This window comes from Phoxinus phoxinus (assembly GCF_949152265.1).
Source record: "Phoxinus phoxinus genome assembly, chromosome: 10".
Classification (NCBI taxonomy): Eukaryota; Metazoa; Chordata; class Actinopteri; order Cypriniformes; family Leuciscidae; genus Phoxinus; species Phoxinus phoxinus.
The window spans coordinates 2518644-2531037 of record NC_136885.1 but is presented as its reverse complement, the minus strand read 5'-3'; the positions used below and the strand labels follow the sequence as shown (position 1 = coordinate 2531037).

The 12394-nt window shown below is 44.9% G+C and overlaps 1 protein-coding gene across 4 annotated transcripts in view; it reads left to right on the top strand.

Moving 5' to 3' along the window:
- Positions 1-11871, top strand: part of LOC307005387 (NLR family CARD domain-containing protein 3-like) — a 73503-nt gene extending 61632 nt beyond the window's left edge. For 2 of the 4 annotated variants that reach the window (XM_079625499.1, XM_079625497.1), the window contains 2 exons: positions 9637-9810; positions 11190-11869. In XM_079625499.1, coding sequence (XP_079481625.1) covers positions 9637-9810; positions 11190-11205 — 190 coding nt within the window. In that variant the 3' untranslated portion in view covers positions 11206-11869. Of the gene's footprint in view, positions 1-9636; positions 9811-11189 lie in introns of all 4 variants that reach the window. The other 2 variants (XM_079625498.1, XM_079625496.1) reach the window with 2 other exon arrangements.
- Positions 11872-12394: the final 523 nt, after the last annotated feature.

Genomic DNA, 12394 nt, shown 5'->3' with positions numbered 1-12394 from the left:
ACATTGGATCCGGAACCTTTTTTATTGGATCCGGCACCTCCTGTGTCACTAAAAATTAATTGCCTAGATGATTTTTTTATTTTTTTACTGTTTGTGTTGTGTTCAATGTTTGTGACACATGACTTGTGCGCTTGTTGTACGAGTTGAGATTGCTGTTAGCCTCGATCGTTTCACTCAGGGGAAAAATGTCAAAAAGACAGGAAAGTTTGCTTAACTTTTTCAAATATGCTGGACAGTCAGATCCCAAACAAGCAAAAATCGTTTCCGCTGATCAAAAAGGAGACCACGGTGGACACAGTAGCCTAGTATCGATATCTCGTTATTTCGACATAAATAAGGGGACATCCTAATCTGCATTAAGCCACATTAAGCGTTATTATAGCCTAATGGTTTTCTATGGGAGGAAAATGCTTAACCGTTCATATTATGCGCTCATCTGATTTTTTGTACATAGCCTATTTGTTAGGATTTTAGTATCATAATGATTAGGCTAATAAATGCATGCACAATTATCCGTGAACTTTTTTTTGAACAAATGCCTTTCAACTTGTGTGTGCAAAATTCAGAATTAAATTAATGTGCAGAAATTTGTACAAATAGAGAGTAGGCTATAAGCCTACTATACTGTTCTAGCCATTAAAAAAAGCGTGTTTCATATTTGTTAAAATATTATAATGTTATTTTTTTTTCCCATTTATGTTGATTTATGAAAAGTGAACAGCACGACCGAGATAGGATGCGCAATATGAGACATGGAGCGGGTCAGACATGATTTTGACCGTTGAAGTTGAAGTTGTTATAGAAAGCCTTTCTTTAAAGTGAATTTCGTTTTGTATAAATTGTATCTTAATATTAATCAATTTTTCATCAACCAATTGCCTGTATTTAATGAATAGGCCGACGAAACAAATATAACGGAGGCGCCCGCGTGCTCACTTGCATTGCACGTGAACTAGAGCACATCCTAACTTAACGAAACTCAGTGTATGCCTCACACAGACATGACAAATACATCAAATACACAAAGCTTGAAATGTCTTTAAACGAAATAATTCAAAACGAAAAAAGAAAAAGGCTACTCTCTGATTATGTAATCCATTATTAGGCTTATTTATGTGCATTTCTCTCTATACGCGCGTTCACACGGAGATGGCGATCGTCAACTTCATCTTTGCAGCCGAGTCGACACTTTTAGAGAAAACACTTGTTTATTAATAAAAATCAATAGCCTACACGCGTCACCGGATTTACAGATGCACGCACACATATTATTTCGAAATAACGAGATATTGTGTTGAAATAACATTATTATTAATAATAGCCTACATCTTTTAGAATAGGCCTATTTGATTGAATGCTTAATGTTGCGCTTGTTCAATTTAATACAATTAAAACTTGAATTGTGATCATTAACATAACTGAATATTAAATATTTAGTGACCAAGTTTTGCGCAGCTCCCCGTCAATGATCTAGCAGCACCCACTCAGCACATGCTGTCCCTGCAGAGAAGCTACGTAGGCAGTGTAATTTTTTTTTCTTTTTTTTTTTCCGTTACCTCCAACCCCCGTTTTGAGTCGCCGGATCCACACAGCTTTTTCCTAGATCAGCACATCATGTATAACCATCAAGAGCACATGCAGCGTTACGAGCTGGAAAGACCGACATAACTGGCAACTCCGCAGAGACTGGATATGTTTATGCACAACTTTAGTTTCAATCGGACTGAATTCATTCCTATTGATGAATCTGAATGTATTGTAGTTTACATGAGCGCTAAACATCGCGATGATGTGATGATCGGGTTGATGTGGCGTTTATAAGTCAAAAGATGCAAATCGGAGTCGATTTTTTGACATGCGCACACTGCACAAATATACAAAGTTTCCGCTGTTGTCGTTTAATAACCATTCTCCTACATTGGTTCTTTATTTGTTTTAAACAGCAGACTTAATATTTATCCAATTCTGGTCATAATTTGGAGACTATGAACATATGAACCGCTGTGCCGTGCTGTTTGTATTTATGGCGCAGTAAAAATGTCCAAAAGCAGTCGTGTGTGGACGAGAGTCTGAAACCAGCACTGGTGAGCCGTTGTCCTGCTCCACTTCACAGACGCAGTGAAAGGAGAATTATAGAACGACAGGACACTCGTTTATACGACACTTTATTCATCAGGAGAACAGCTCGTTCAGCGCATCATCGCCGTCCTTTCAGTTTCGGTTCTCAGTCGATCAAGTGTTCACATGTTCTCTCGATAAACCAGCCTTTCAATCCGGCCTAAGTTATGTGTAATAGAGCCGACACTTTGAGTTGTTAATGGTGTCACGGTTGTTGAATGCATTGCCTCTTCTTTGTCTCGTGTCTTTGTTTGTTTATGTGTGAGTGGGCGTTGTCCCACTCACGTGTTTGTTCAGCGCTCCAGCTGATCGTCATCATCATCATCATCATTCACAGCTGCGGCGCATTTCCTCTCCCATAAATACTCACCTCGTTCTCTGTTCCAGTGTCGGATTGTTTGTCGTTGTTGGTGGAGTCTGGCTGTGTCCCGCGATCGTCTTGTGTGTTCCTGTTCCCATGTTTCTTGTCAGTGTTTCCTCATCTCTTCACCGGGCTTTTGGATCACCACCTCTCACCGCACCAGCACTTCACAGACCATCGAGTCCCTGCACGAGCCTGAGTCGCCGCCTCCCTGTCTACGTTTGTGAACTGTTCTGAGTTTTGTCCCACCAATAAATATTGAGTAACCTGCAACTGCTTCCTGTTAATTTCTGTCATGACAGAACAATCCGACCACTCCATGGAAGCAGCAGGTGGCACCGCGGCAACTAGGGATGACTTCATTCGTGCAAGTATTCAGAGAATGGATGCACAGGATCGTCACCAGGGGGAAGCAGCGCGCGCGATTCAGGCTCTCGTCGCGCAGGTGTCCGAGCTGACCCAGCGATTTCAAATGCTGCAACCTCCCGCTGCGCCAGCCGCACCGCCTGTCCCTCCTACACCACCGGTGCCCGCCTCCCAGTCCGAACCCCGCCTACCGTCTCCAGAGCCGTACTCCTGTGAGCCCAATTTTTGCCGTCCGTTTCTGACGCGTTGTGGGATGCATTTCGCCCTCCAGCCTAAGACTTTCGAGAAGGAGGAGACTAAAGTGGCTTTTGTGCTCACCCTGCTGACTGGGAGAGCGGCACTATGGGGGACGGCGGTGTGGGAGAACCAAGAGACCTGCTGTTCCTCGTTCCAGGCGCTCTCGACAGAGATGAAGAGAGTTTTTGACCGCGCGGTCGCGGGGAGAGAGGCGGCCAGGGTCTTATCAGAGCTTCGGCAGGGGGAACGCTCCGTTTCTGATTACACCATCGAGTTTAAGACCCTGGCGGCCGAGTGTCGCTGGAACGAGGAAGCGCAGTGAGATAGGTTCCTGCATGGGCTGGCCGACCGCGTCCAAAGGGAGATTTACGCTCTGGACTTACCGCCTTCACTCAACGGGTTCATGGACCTCGCCCTCAGGGTGGACGCTTGACTCGCTGGGGTCGGGCCACGAGATCCAGCCAGCGTGCTCCGTGGAGGGTTGGAGCATCTGCGTTCCAGCGGCAGGGACGCGGTCGGTCTCTCCGATCCCGAGCCCATGCAGGTGGGTCGAGCTCGGCTTTCCCGGGAGGAAAGGGAGAGGCGGAGGTCCCTAGGCCTTTGCCTATACTGTGGGGGGGCGGGACATTTCGCTCACGGTTGCCCGGTAAAAGGGCCTAGCCCGATAGTAAGCATGAGGCTACTATCGGGTGGGATCTCCGCCGAAAAGCCCTCATCCACATCCACCGTCCTCCCGGTAAGACTCCGATGGTCTGTCCACGATCACCAATGCACTGCACTTGTGGACTCCGGGGCCGAGGGTAATTTTATGGATCGCACATTTGCTCAACAGTTTCAAGTCCCACTCAGAACACTTCCCCAGAGTATCACTGTGCACGCACTCAACGGACAGTCATTACCAGCCATCTACCAGACCACCGAGAACGTCACACTCATCACCTCCGGGAATCACGCAGAGACTATATCATTTTACATCTTGGACTCTCAGTTCACACCCATTGTCTTAGGTCACCCCTGGCTCAATCATCACAACCCCCGTATTGACTGGAAACAGAGAACCATATCTGCCTGGAGCGCTGAGTGTCATAGTTCGTGTCTTGTGTCAGCCTGTTCTGTTGTGTCTGTCCCTGTGTTTCAGGAGGAGGCAGTGGATTTGTCAAACGTGCCCTCGGAGTACCGTGACCTGAGAGAAGTGTTCAGTAAGTCAAGGGCTGCTTCTCTTCCTCCGCACCGTCCCTACGACTGTGCTATAGATTTACTGCTAGGTAAGTCTCCGCCTAAGGGCAAGATTTATTCACTCTCGGTTCCAGAGAGGGAGGCTATGGAGAAATATATTTCTGATTCTCTAGCATCCGGGTTCATCCAACCTTCCTCATCTCCGGCGGGGGCGGGGTTCTTTTTTGTGGGGAAGAAGGACGGGTCGCTGCGACCTTGTATTGACTACCGGGGGCTGAACAACATCACGGTGAAGAATACTTATCCTTTGCCGCTGATGTCTTCAGCCTTCGAGAGGTTGCAGGGAGCGTCTCTCTTCACAAAACTGGACTTACGTAATGCCTATCATTTGGTCCGCATCAGGAAGGGGGATGAATGGAAGACTGCTTTCAATACCCCTAGAGGACACTTTGAATACTTGGTCATGCCCTTCGGGCTGTCCAACAGTCCCACAGTCTTCCAGGCGCTTGTTAATGACGTGCTGCGAGACATGATCGATCAGTTTATTTATGTTTACCTGGATGACATTCTGATTTTTTCCTCGTCTCTCCAGGAACACGTGCAGCACGTCCGACGAGTACTCCAAAGGTTGTTAGAGAATGGGCTTTTTGTCAAGGCGGAGAAATGCGCTTTCCACGCACAGCCAGTCCCTTTCTTAGGACACATCGTGTCGGCTGAGGGTATGCGTATGGATCCTGACAAGGTTAAGGCTGTGGTAGAGTGGCCAAACCCAGATTCCCGTAAGGCCCTACAGAGGTTTCTGGGCTTCGCCAACTTCTACCGGCGTTTTATTCGCAACTTTAGCCAACTAGCCGCGCCTCTGACCGCCTTGACCTCCCCCAGAACTGCGTTCAGGTGGTCGGAAGCAGCCGAGACTGCTTTTTCCAACCTCAAGAGTCGCTTTGTTTCGGCTCCCATCTTATTCGCCCCTGATCCTTCACGTCAGTTCGTGGTGGAGGTCGACGCGTCAGAGGTGGGGGTAGGCGCAGTTCTTTCCCAACGCTCTCCTTCAGACAACAAGATGCATCCGTGCGCGTTTTTGTCCCATCGTTTGTCCCGCCGAATGCAATTATAACATTGGTAACAGGGAGTTGTTGGCAGTCAAGTTAGCCTTGGAGGAGTGGCGTCACTGGTTAGAGGGATCGGGGGTACCCTTTATCGTCTGGACTGATCATAAGAATTTGGAATACATTAGGACGGCCAAAAGGTTGAACTCCAGGCAGGCTCGGTGGGCACTTTTTTTCGGCCGTTTTGATTTTACCCTCTCGTATCGTCCGGGTTCCAAGAACATCAAACCCGATTCTTTGTTGCGTATTTTTGACCGGTCCGAACACGCACCTACTCCCGAGCGCATTTTTTCTGTGACCCTAATTGTCTCTACGCTCACTTGGGAGGTCGAATCGAGAGTCAAGAAGGCTCTAGAAGGGGTAACGCCTCCGATTTGGTGCCCACCTAACCGCTTATTTGTGCCGGAGGAATTACGTCCAGACGTCATTCAGTGGGGTCATTGCTCTAGTCTTGCTTGTCATCCAGGAGTTAGTCGCATGCTATTTTTAGTCAGACAACGATTCTGGTGGCCGCTTATGGCTCGCGACGTTCACAATTTTGTTTTGGCTTGCTCAGTCTGTGCCATTGGCAAGTCGTCTAATCGACCCCCAGATGGGTTACTCCAACCGCTGTCGTGCCTTCGAGACCCTGGTCCCATATCGCACTAGATTTTGTTACCGCCCTCCCACCCTCCCAGGGTAACACGGTAGTTTTGACCGTGGTGGACCGATTCTCGAAGGCAGCCCACTTTATTCCCTTGCCCAAATTGCCTTCAGCCAAGGAGACAGCGGTTGCAGTCGTGGATCACGTCTTTCGGTTACATGGCCTCCCGACAGACGTGGTTTCCGACAGGGGTCCCCAATTTGTGTCCAAATTTTGGCGAGAGTTTTGTAAGTTGCTGGGGGCGACGGTCAGTCTGTCTTCTGGGTTTCACCCCCAGAGTAATGGTCAGACTGAGAGAGCCAACCAGGATCTGGAAAGAACCTTGCGATGTACGGTTGCCAAGAATCCTTCCTCCTGGAGTCAACAACTGTCTATGGTGGAGTACGCCCACAATTCATTGCCAGTGTCATCTACGGGCCTATCTCCCTTTGAGTGTAGTATAGGGTACCAGCCACCTGTTTTTCCTAGTCTGGAGTCCGAAGTCGCGGTTCCCTCCGCTCACGCCTTCGTCCAGAGGTGTCACCGCACTTGGACTAGAGCCCGTGAGACTTTACTCCAAGTGGGGGCGCGCACCAAGGCCAAAGCCGATCGCCACCGGCGGAGGCCTCCCGTATATGTCGTCGGTTCCAAAGTGTGGCTTTCTACCAAGAACATTCCGCTCCGCTCCGTGTCCAATAAACTGGCTCCTAAATTCATTGGCCCGTTTTCTGTCACCAAGATTGTTAGCCCGGTGGCAGTCCGCCTCAACCTTCCTCTAGCGTACAAAAGAATTCATCCGGTATTCCACGTGTCCTAAATTAAGCCCGTTTTTTTTCCTCACATTAATCCGCCTGCCCCGGTTCCCCCACCGCCGCGACTCGTAGATGGGGAACCTTCCTATTCGGTCCGTCGTATTCTGGACTCTAGGCGGAGGGGACGCGGGTTCCAGTACTTGGTGGACTGGGAAGGTTACGGTCCGGAGGAGAGAAGTTGGGTTCCGACTCTGACATCCTGGATCACTCTCTTATCGATGATTACAATCGACAGGTAAGGGAGTCTGGGAACGCCGTGAGGCGTTCCTAGAGGGGGGGGGTACTGTCACGGTTGTTGAATGCATTGCCTCTTCTTTGTCTCGTGTCTTTGTTTGTTTATGTGTGAGTGGGCGTTGTCCCACTCACGTGTTTGTTCAGCGCTCCAGCTGATCGTCATCATCATCATCATCATTCACAGCTGCGGCGCATTTCCTCTCCCATAAATACTCACCTCGTTCTCTGTTCCAGTGTCGGATTGTTTGTCGTTGTTGGTGGAGTCTGGCTGTGTCCCGCGATCGTCTTGTGTGTTCCTGTTCCCATGTTTCCTGTCAGTGTTTCCTCATCTCTTCACCGGGCTTTTGGATCACCACCTCTCACCGCACCAGCACTTCACAGACCATCGAGTCCCTGCACGAGCCTGAGTCGCCGCCTCCCTGTCTACGTTTGTGAACTGTTCTGAGTTTTGTCCCACCAATAAATATTGAGTAACCTGCAACTGCTTCCTGTTAATTTCTGTCATGACAAATGGGTTATGTTATAGCCCTACTTGTTTTAAATGTGTTTATGAAATATCTGTAGTGACTGCATGATCATATCAGCGTATTATTTACCACCGTGCGAGCCACAAATTAAAGCTTGGCGAGCCGCAAGTAACACTGGTATAGTATATAAGCTGTAGTTCATATATTAAGAGACTATATACAAACAGTGAGTTCTTCATCACTGTAATTAACAAAGTATTATTGTTTAATTAGCTCTTGTGTAAAGAGAGAGATAATGCTTTGTTAACAACGTTTTAACCATAAATAGTTCTCACTTTAGATTATGTCACCTAGAATCAGAAAATGTCATTAAGTGCTTTAATACTAGGGTTGGGTATTGGTTGGGTTTATCCGATACCAGTACCTACTCGGTATTATTTAAACGGTTCCGGTGCTTAAACGGATCTTATTATCGGTGTTATCTTATCAGACACAATATTAACTTAAATTGATTACATTTTTCTGATTAAATGAAAAATTGCGCCGTTTAATAGGCTACTGATGTAAAACACTAGCCTGGCTAACGCCAGACCCAATTCTCGTTGAGACTTGGGTCTGGGAACCACATGTGCATTTTCTCGTATTTGAGGCGTGGTTTACGAATGCCCGGCGCCGTTTATTGGGTGCTAAGAATGTCTATCAAATGCGCCTGTACGTAGCTCATAGCCAATCGTTTCCATTATACCAGATGACGAATGTAGACTAGAGCGACAGAAATTAGACAAGGAAGAAGACGATGGGTAAGATATTTTTGTGTAAACAATGACGTTCAGCGACTATTGCCGCTTGTGCAAGATAAACATGAGGGTCGAAGGTATATATGGATATAAACAAACTGCTTAGTTGTGTCGTATAGATGTCGTCATCGTCTTGCTGCTCCCTCCCCGTTCTGTGATTGGTTCCCTAAATGAGGCGAAAATCTGGTCCATGGTATCCAGACTGCCTTTCAGCGTGAATAAAATCGCGCTGCGCAAAGGCAGTATGGGTAAACCCAGGCTAGTACAACACTTCAGTTAAGATCAATATTTTGTCTTCACAATAACATTAGCCAATTTAATACAGCCTTTATTCTACATTAATTACATTAATATTAAGAGTTCCTTAAAATGTTTAGAAATACATTAAGAACAAACACACACATACTCACACACAGAAACACACAGAAGCACACACACACAGAAACACACAGACACAGAAATACACACACACACACATACACACAGAAACTCGCGCGCACACACACACAGAAACATACACACAGAAACACACACACAGAAACACACACACACACACACAGAAACACATACACACAGAAATACACACACACACACACACAGAAGCACACACAAAAACACACAAAACACAGACACACACACAGAAGCACGCACACACAGACACACTCACACAGAAGCGCACACAGAAACACACACACACACACACACACACACACACACACAGAAACACACATACAGAAACACATACACACAGAAATACACATACACACACACACACACAGAAACACAAAAACTCGCGCGCACACACACACATACACACAGAAACACATACACACACACACAGAAACATATACACACAGAAATACACACACACACAGAAACTCGCGCACACACACACACACACACAGAAACACACACACATACACACAGAAACTCTCGCGCACACACACACACACAGAAGCACAGAAACACAGACACACACAAAGAAGCACACTCACACACACACAGAAATACACACATACACACACACACAGAAACTCTCGCGCACACACACACACACACACACACACACAGAGAAACACACACACGCACACACACACACAGAAACACATACACACACATAAACACATACAATAGAGCTGACACTTTCATATCATGTCATAGAAATACACACACACACACACAGAAACTTCCTTAATGTTTACAAATACATTAAACTAATTCAACAATGTGAACTAATGAATATTTGTATATATTTCATATTGACAGCATTATGTTATTTATTTTTAAGTGTCATGTTTATCTCTGGATATTGGCTTAATGTGTGTCATTGTTCTCTACAGGTTGTGGGGTTGTGGTGTGACAGAAGAAGGTTGTGCTGCTCTGGCTTCAGCTCTGAGATCAAACCCCTCACACCTGAGAGAACTGCATCTGTCTCTGAATAAACTAGGAGACTCAGGAGTGAAGCTGCTACAGGATCTGAAGGATGATCCACATTATAAACTGGAGACACTGGAGTAAGAATAGTTTTTAACGATTTTCATCATCATATTTTCATTTAAAGGTCAAATGGCTGATTTACTCACTAGAAATATAAGTAAATTGTACCAGGTTCAGTAACACTGTGTGTGTGTGTGTGTGTGTGTGTGTGTGTGTGTGTGTGTGTGTGTGTGTGTGTGTGTGTGTGTGTGTGTGTGTGTGTGTGTGTGTGTGTGTGTGTGTGTGTGTGTGTGTGAGAGTGAGATCATCAGATGAGTCTTAAATTCAGCTTCAGATTCTGTAGTTTTCTGAACTAAACTGTGTTAATATGAGTTTAATTCTGCTCATAATGTTGTGACTGATTGTAAAAATAATATTAATGTTATTTCCAGCTTTTCCCCTTTAACTGTCTCTATAGGCATCTTTACACCGCCGGGTTAAGGCGGCTCTAAAGCGGCTCTGCTCAAAGTTCTGTGGAAAGACACAATGCCGCATAAAAGCAGACTTAAAATATGCCGGTCTGACCCTCCTCAGCCGCTGGTGTCAAAGATGACTCTGATATTGGTTTGGTTCAGTGTAGATGAAGGCGAACTTGTGCCGCTCTAAACTACGCCATTGCCATGACAACCAAACGCGCAGCGCGATAATCAAGAAGCGGAAGACTAAACATATCGGCCTAGCTCCATATTGTTTTAGCCAAATTAAAGATGTCAGCCAACAAGAGACAATAAAGCAAAATTGTCCTGTACTCGCATCGTGAAGCAAACCACCAAAATAACAGAGTCTCGCCGTGTGTAATCTTCCTGTGAAGAGACTGGCAGATCAACGCGCTGCTACATTTCTCTCAGATACGCTAATGCTTATTCGCCGTCACTGTGTTATATTATATTCCAGAAATCATCTTCTTGAGGACGATATTACACACACACACACGCACACACACACACACACACGACCTGCCTGACATGCTAACGATAGCATAATTGTTCTTTCTGATTTTAATTCCTAATGCATTTATGTTCTCCGCGTCAGAGAAGCAATAAACATTCTGTGTAAATGCACATTTCGTGATTTTTATGCCGCTTCAGATTTGGTTTCTGTGCCGCTTTTTCTGTGTAAAGAGTAAAGACGCCTTATGTGTGATAATCTGAGATTTGGGTTGTCTGTTATCGACTGATATTAAATGTGTCGTGTGTAATGGTCATTTCTGCTGGTTCTGTGTCCGCTGTCCGGTGTGTGAAAGTGACCTTTCATGTGCTTTTGATTCTGTAAAGTGACTTTGAGCATCAGATAGAAGATATATGATCATGTTTGAGAATTAATTGATATAGATTATCTAGTTAGTTTTCTTATGAAAAGATGTGGCAGACGTAATATCTCATACTGCATATGTGACTGTGTGTGTGTTGTATTTTAGGACTGACTATGATTAAGAGGACAGTCTGATCTTCTGATGATCGTCTGATGGAGAATAAAGATCCACTACAGAGACTGACAGTCAACAGAATCAACAGAGACTGAAGATACAGGGACTTCACTGTTATAAATTAAGACTTCACTGTTATAAATTAAGACTTCACTGTTATACATTAAGACTTCACTGTTATAAATTAAGACTTCACTGTTATAAATTAAGACTTCACTGTTATAAATTAAGACTTCATTTAGATTTCAACGATCCTCTGACAGTCCTGATGAGGCGGCAGAGAAACACCTTTTATTTCACAGCAGCAAATTACAGTTTCTCATTCATAGATTAACTATTTATTAAACGCACAGTAACTCAAAAGCCTGAATATCTGTGTGTTTGTTGTACCAGCAGAGGGAGACAAAGACTAATGAAAGATTCATTGTTCATAATTAAAAGAAAAAAGTTCAAGCTCACTTTTGGAAAACAATGAAAGCTTGAGTTTATACATCATGTTTTTAATAATAGCTGTATTACATTTGTATTAATGTATTAAAGGGCACCTATTATGGAATTTTGAAATGTACCTTTCATGTAGTGTGTAACATAGATCTAAGTGAACAAAAACATCCTGCAAAGTTTGAAATATGAAAGTGCACCGTATATAAAGTTATTGTCTTTCAAAAGTAAGAGTCGACTCCGAGTCATTTTTATGAATCGTTAGAAGACCGAAGCTTTTTCTCTGACTAGATGACGTCAACTTGCCAAGTTATTTGAATATGACACGCCCACTTATTGCGCTCCAAGGCCAGCAGGGAAAACATCATGGCGACGAGACGCTGTGTTCTGAAGTGCGACTCAAAAGCAAACTTTTTTCATCTGCCCAAGGAGGAGCATTTGAAGACTAAGTGGCTACAATTCATATATACAACTATACCACACAAGTATAGTCCGAGCCTTGTGCTTTGTTCGCGCCATTTTGAAGACGATTGCTTTACCAACTTAAATGCAATCAAACTTGGATTCGCGAGCCGGCTGATATTGAAGGAAGGTTCAGTTCCAAGTGTATTTGCATCAGCTTCCTCCTCCGTATCACAACCTGTAAGTGTTATTAATAATTGTTGCTTTTATGTTTTATGTAGCATGCTTAATAATTATTTTGTTTGTTGTGTAAGCACCGTTTAGCTTCTAGGTCTTCAATGACAATTGTATTG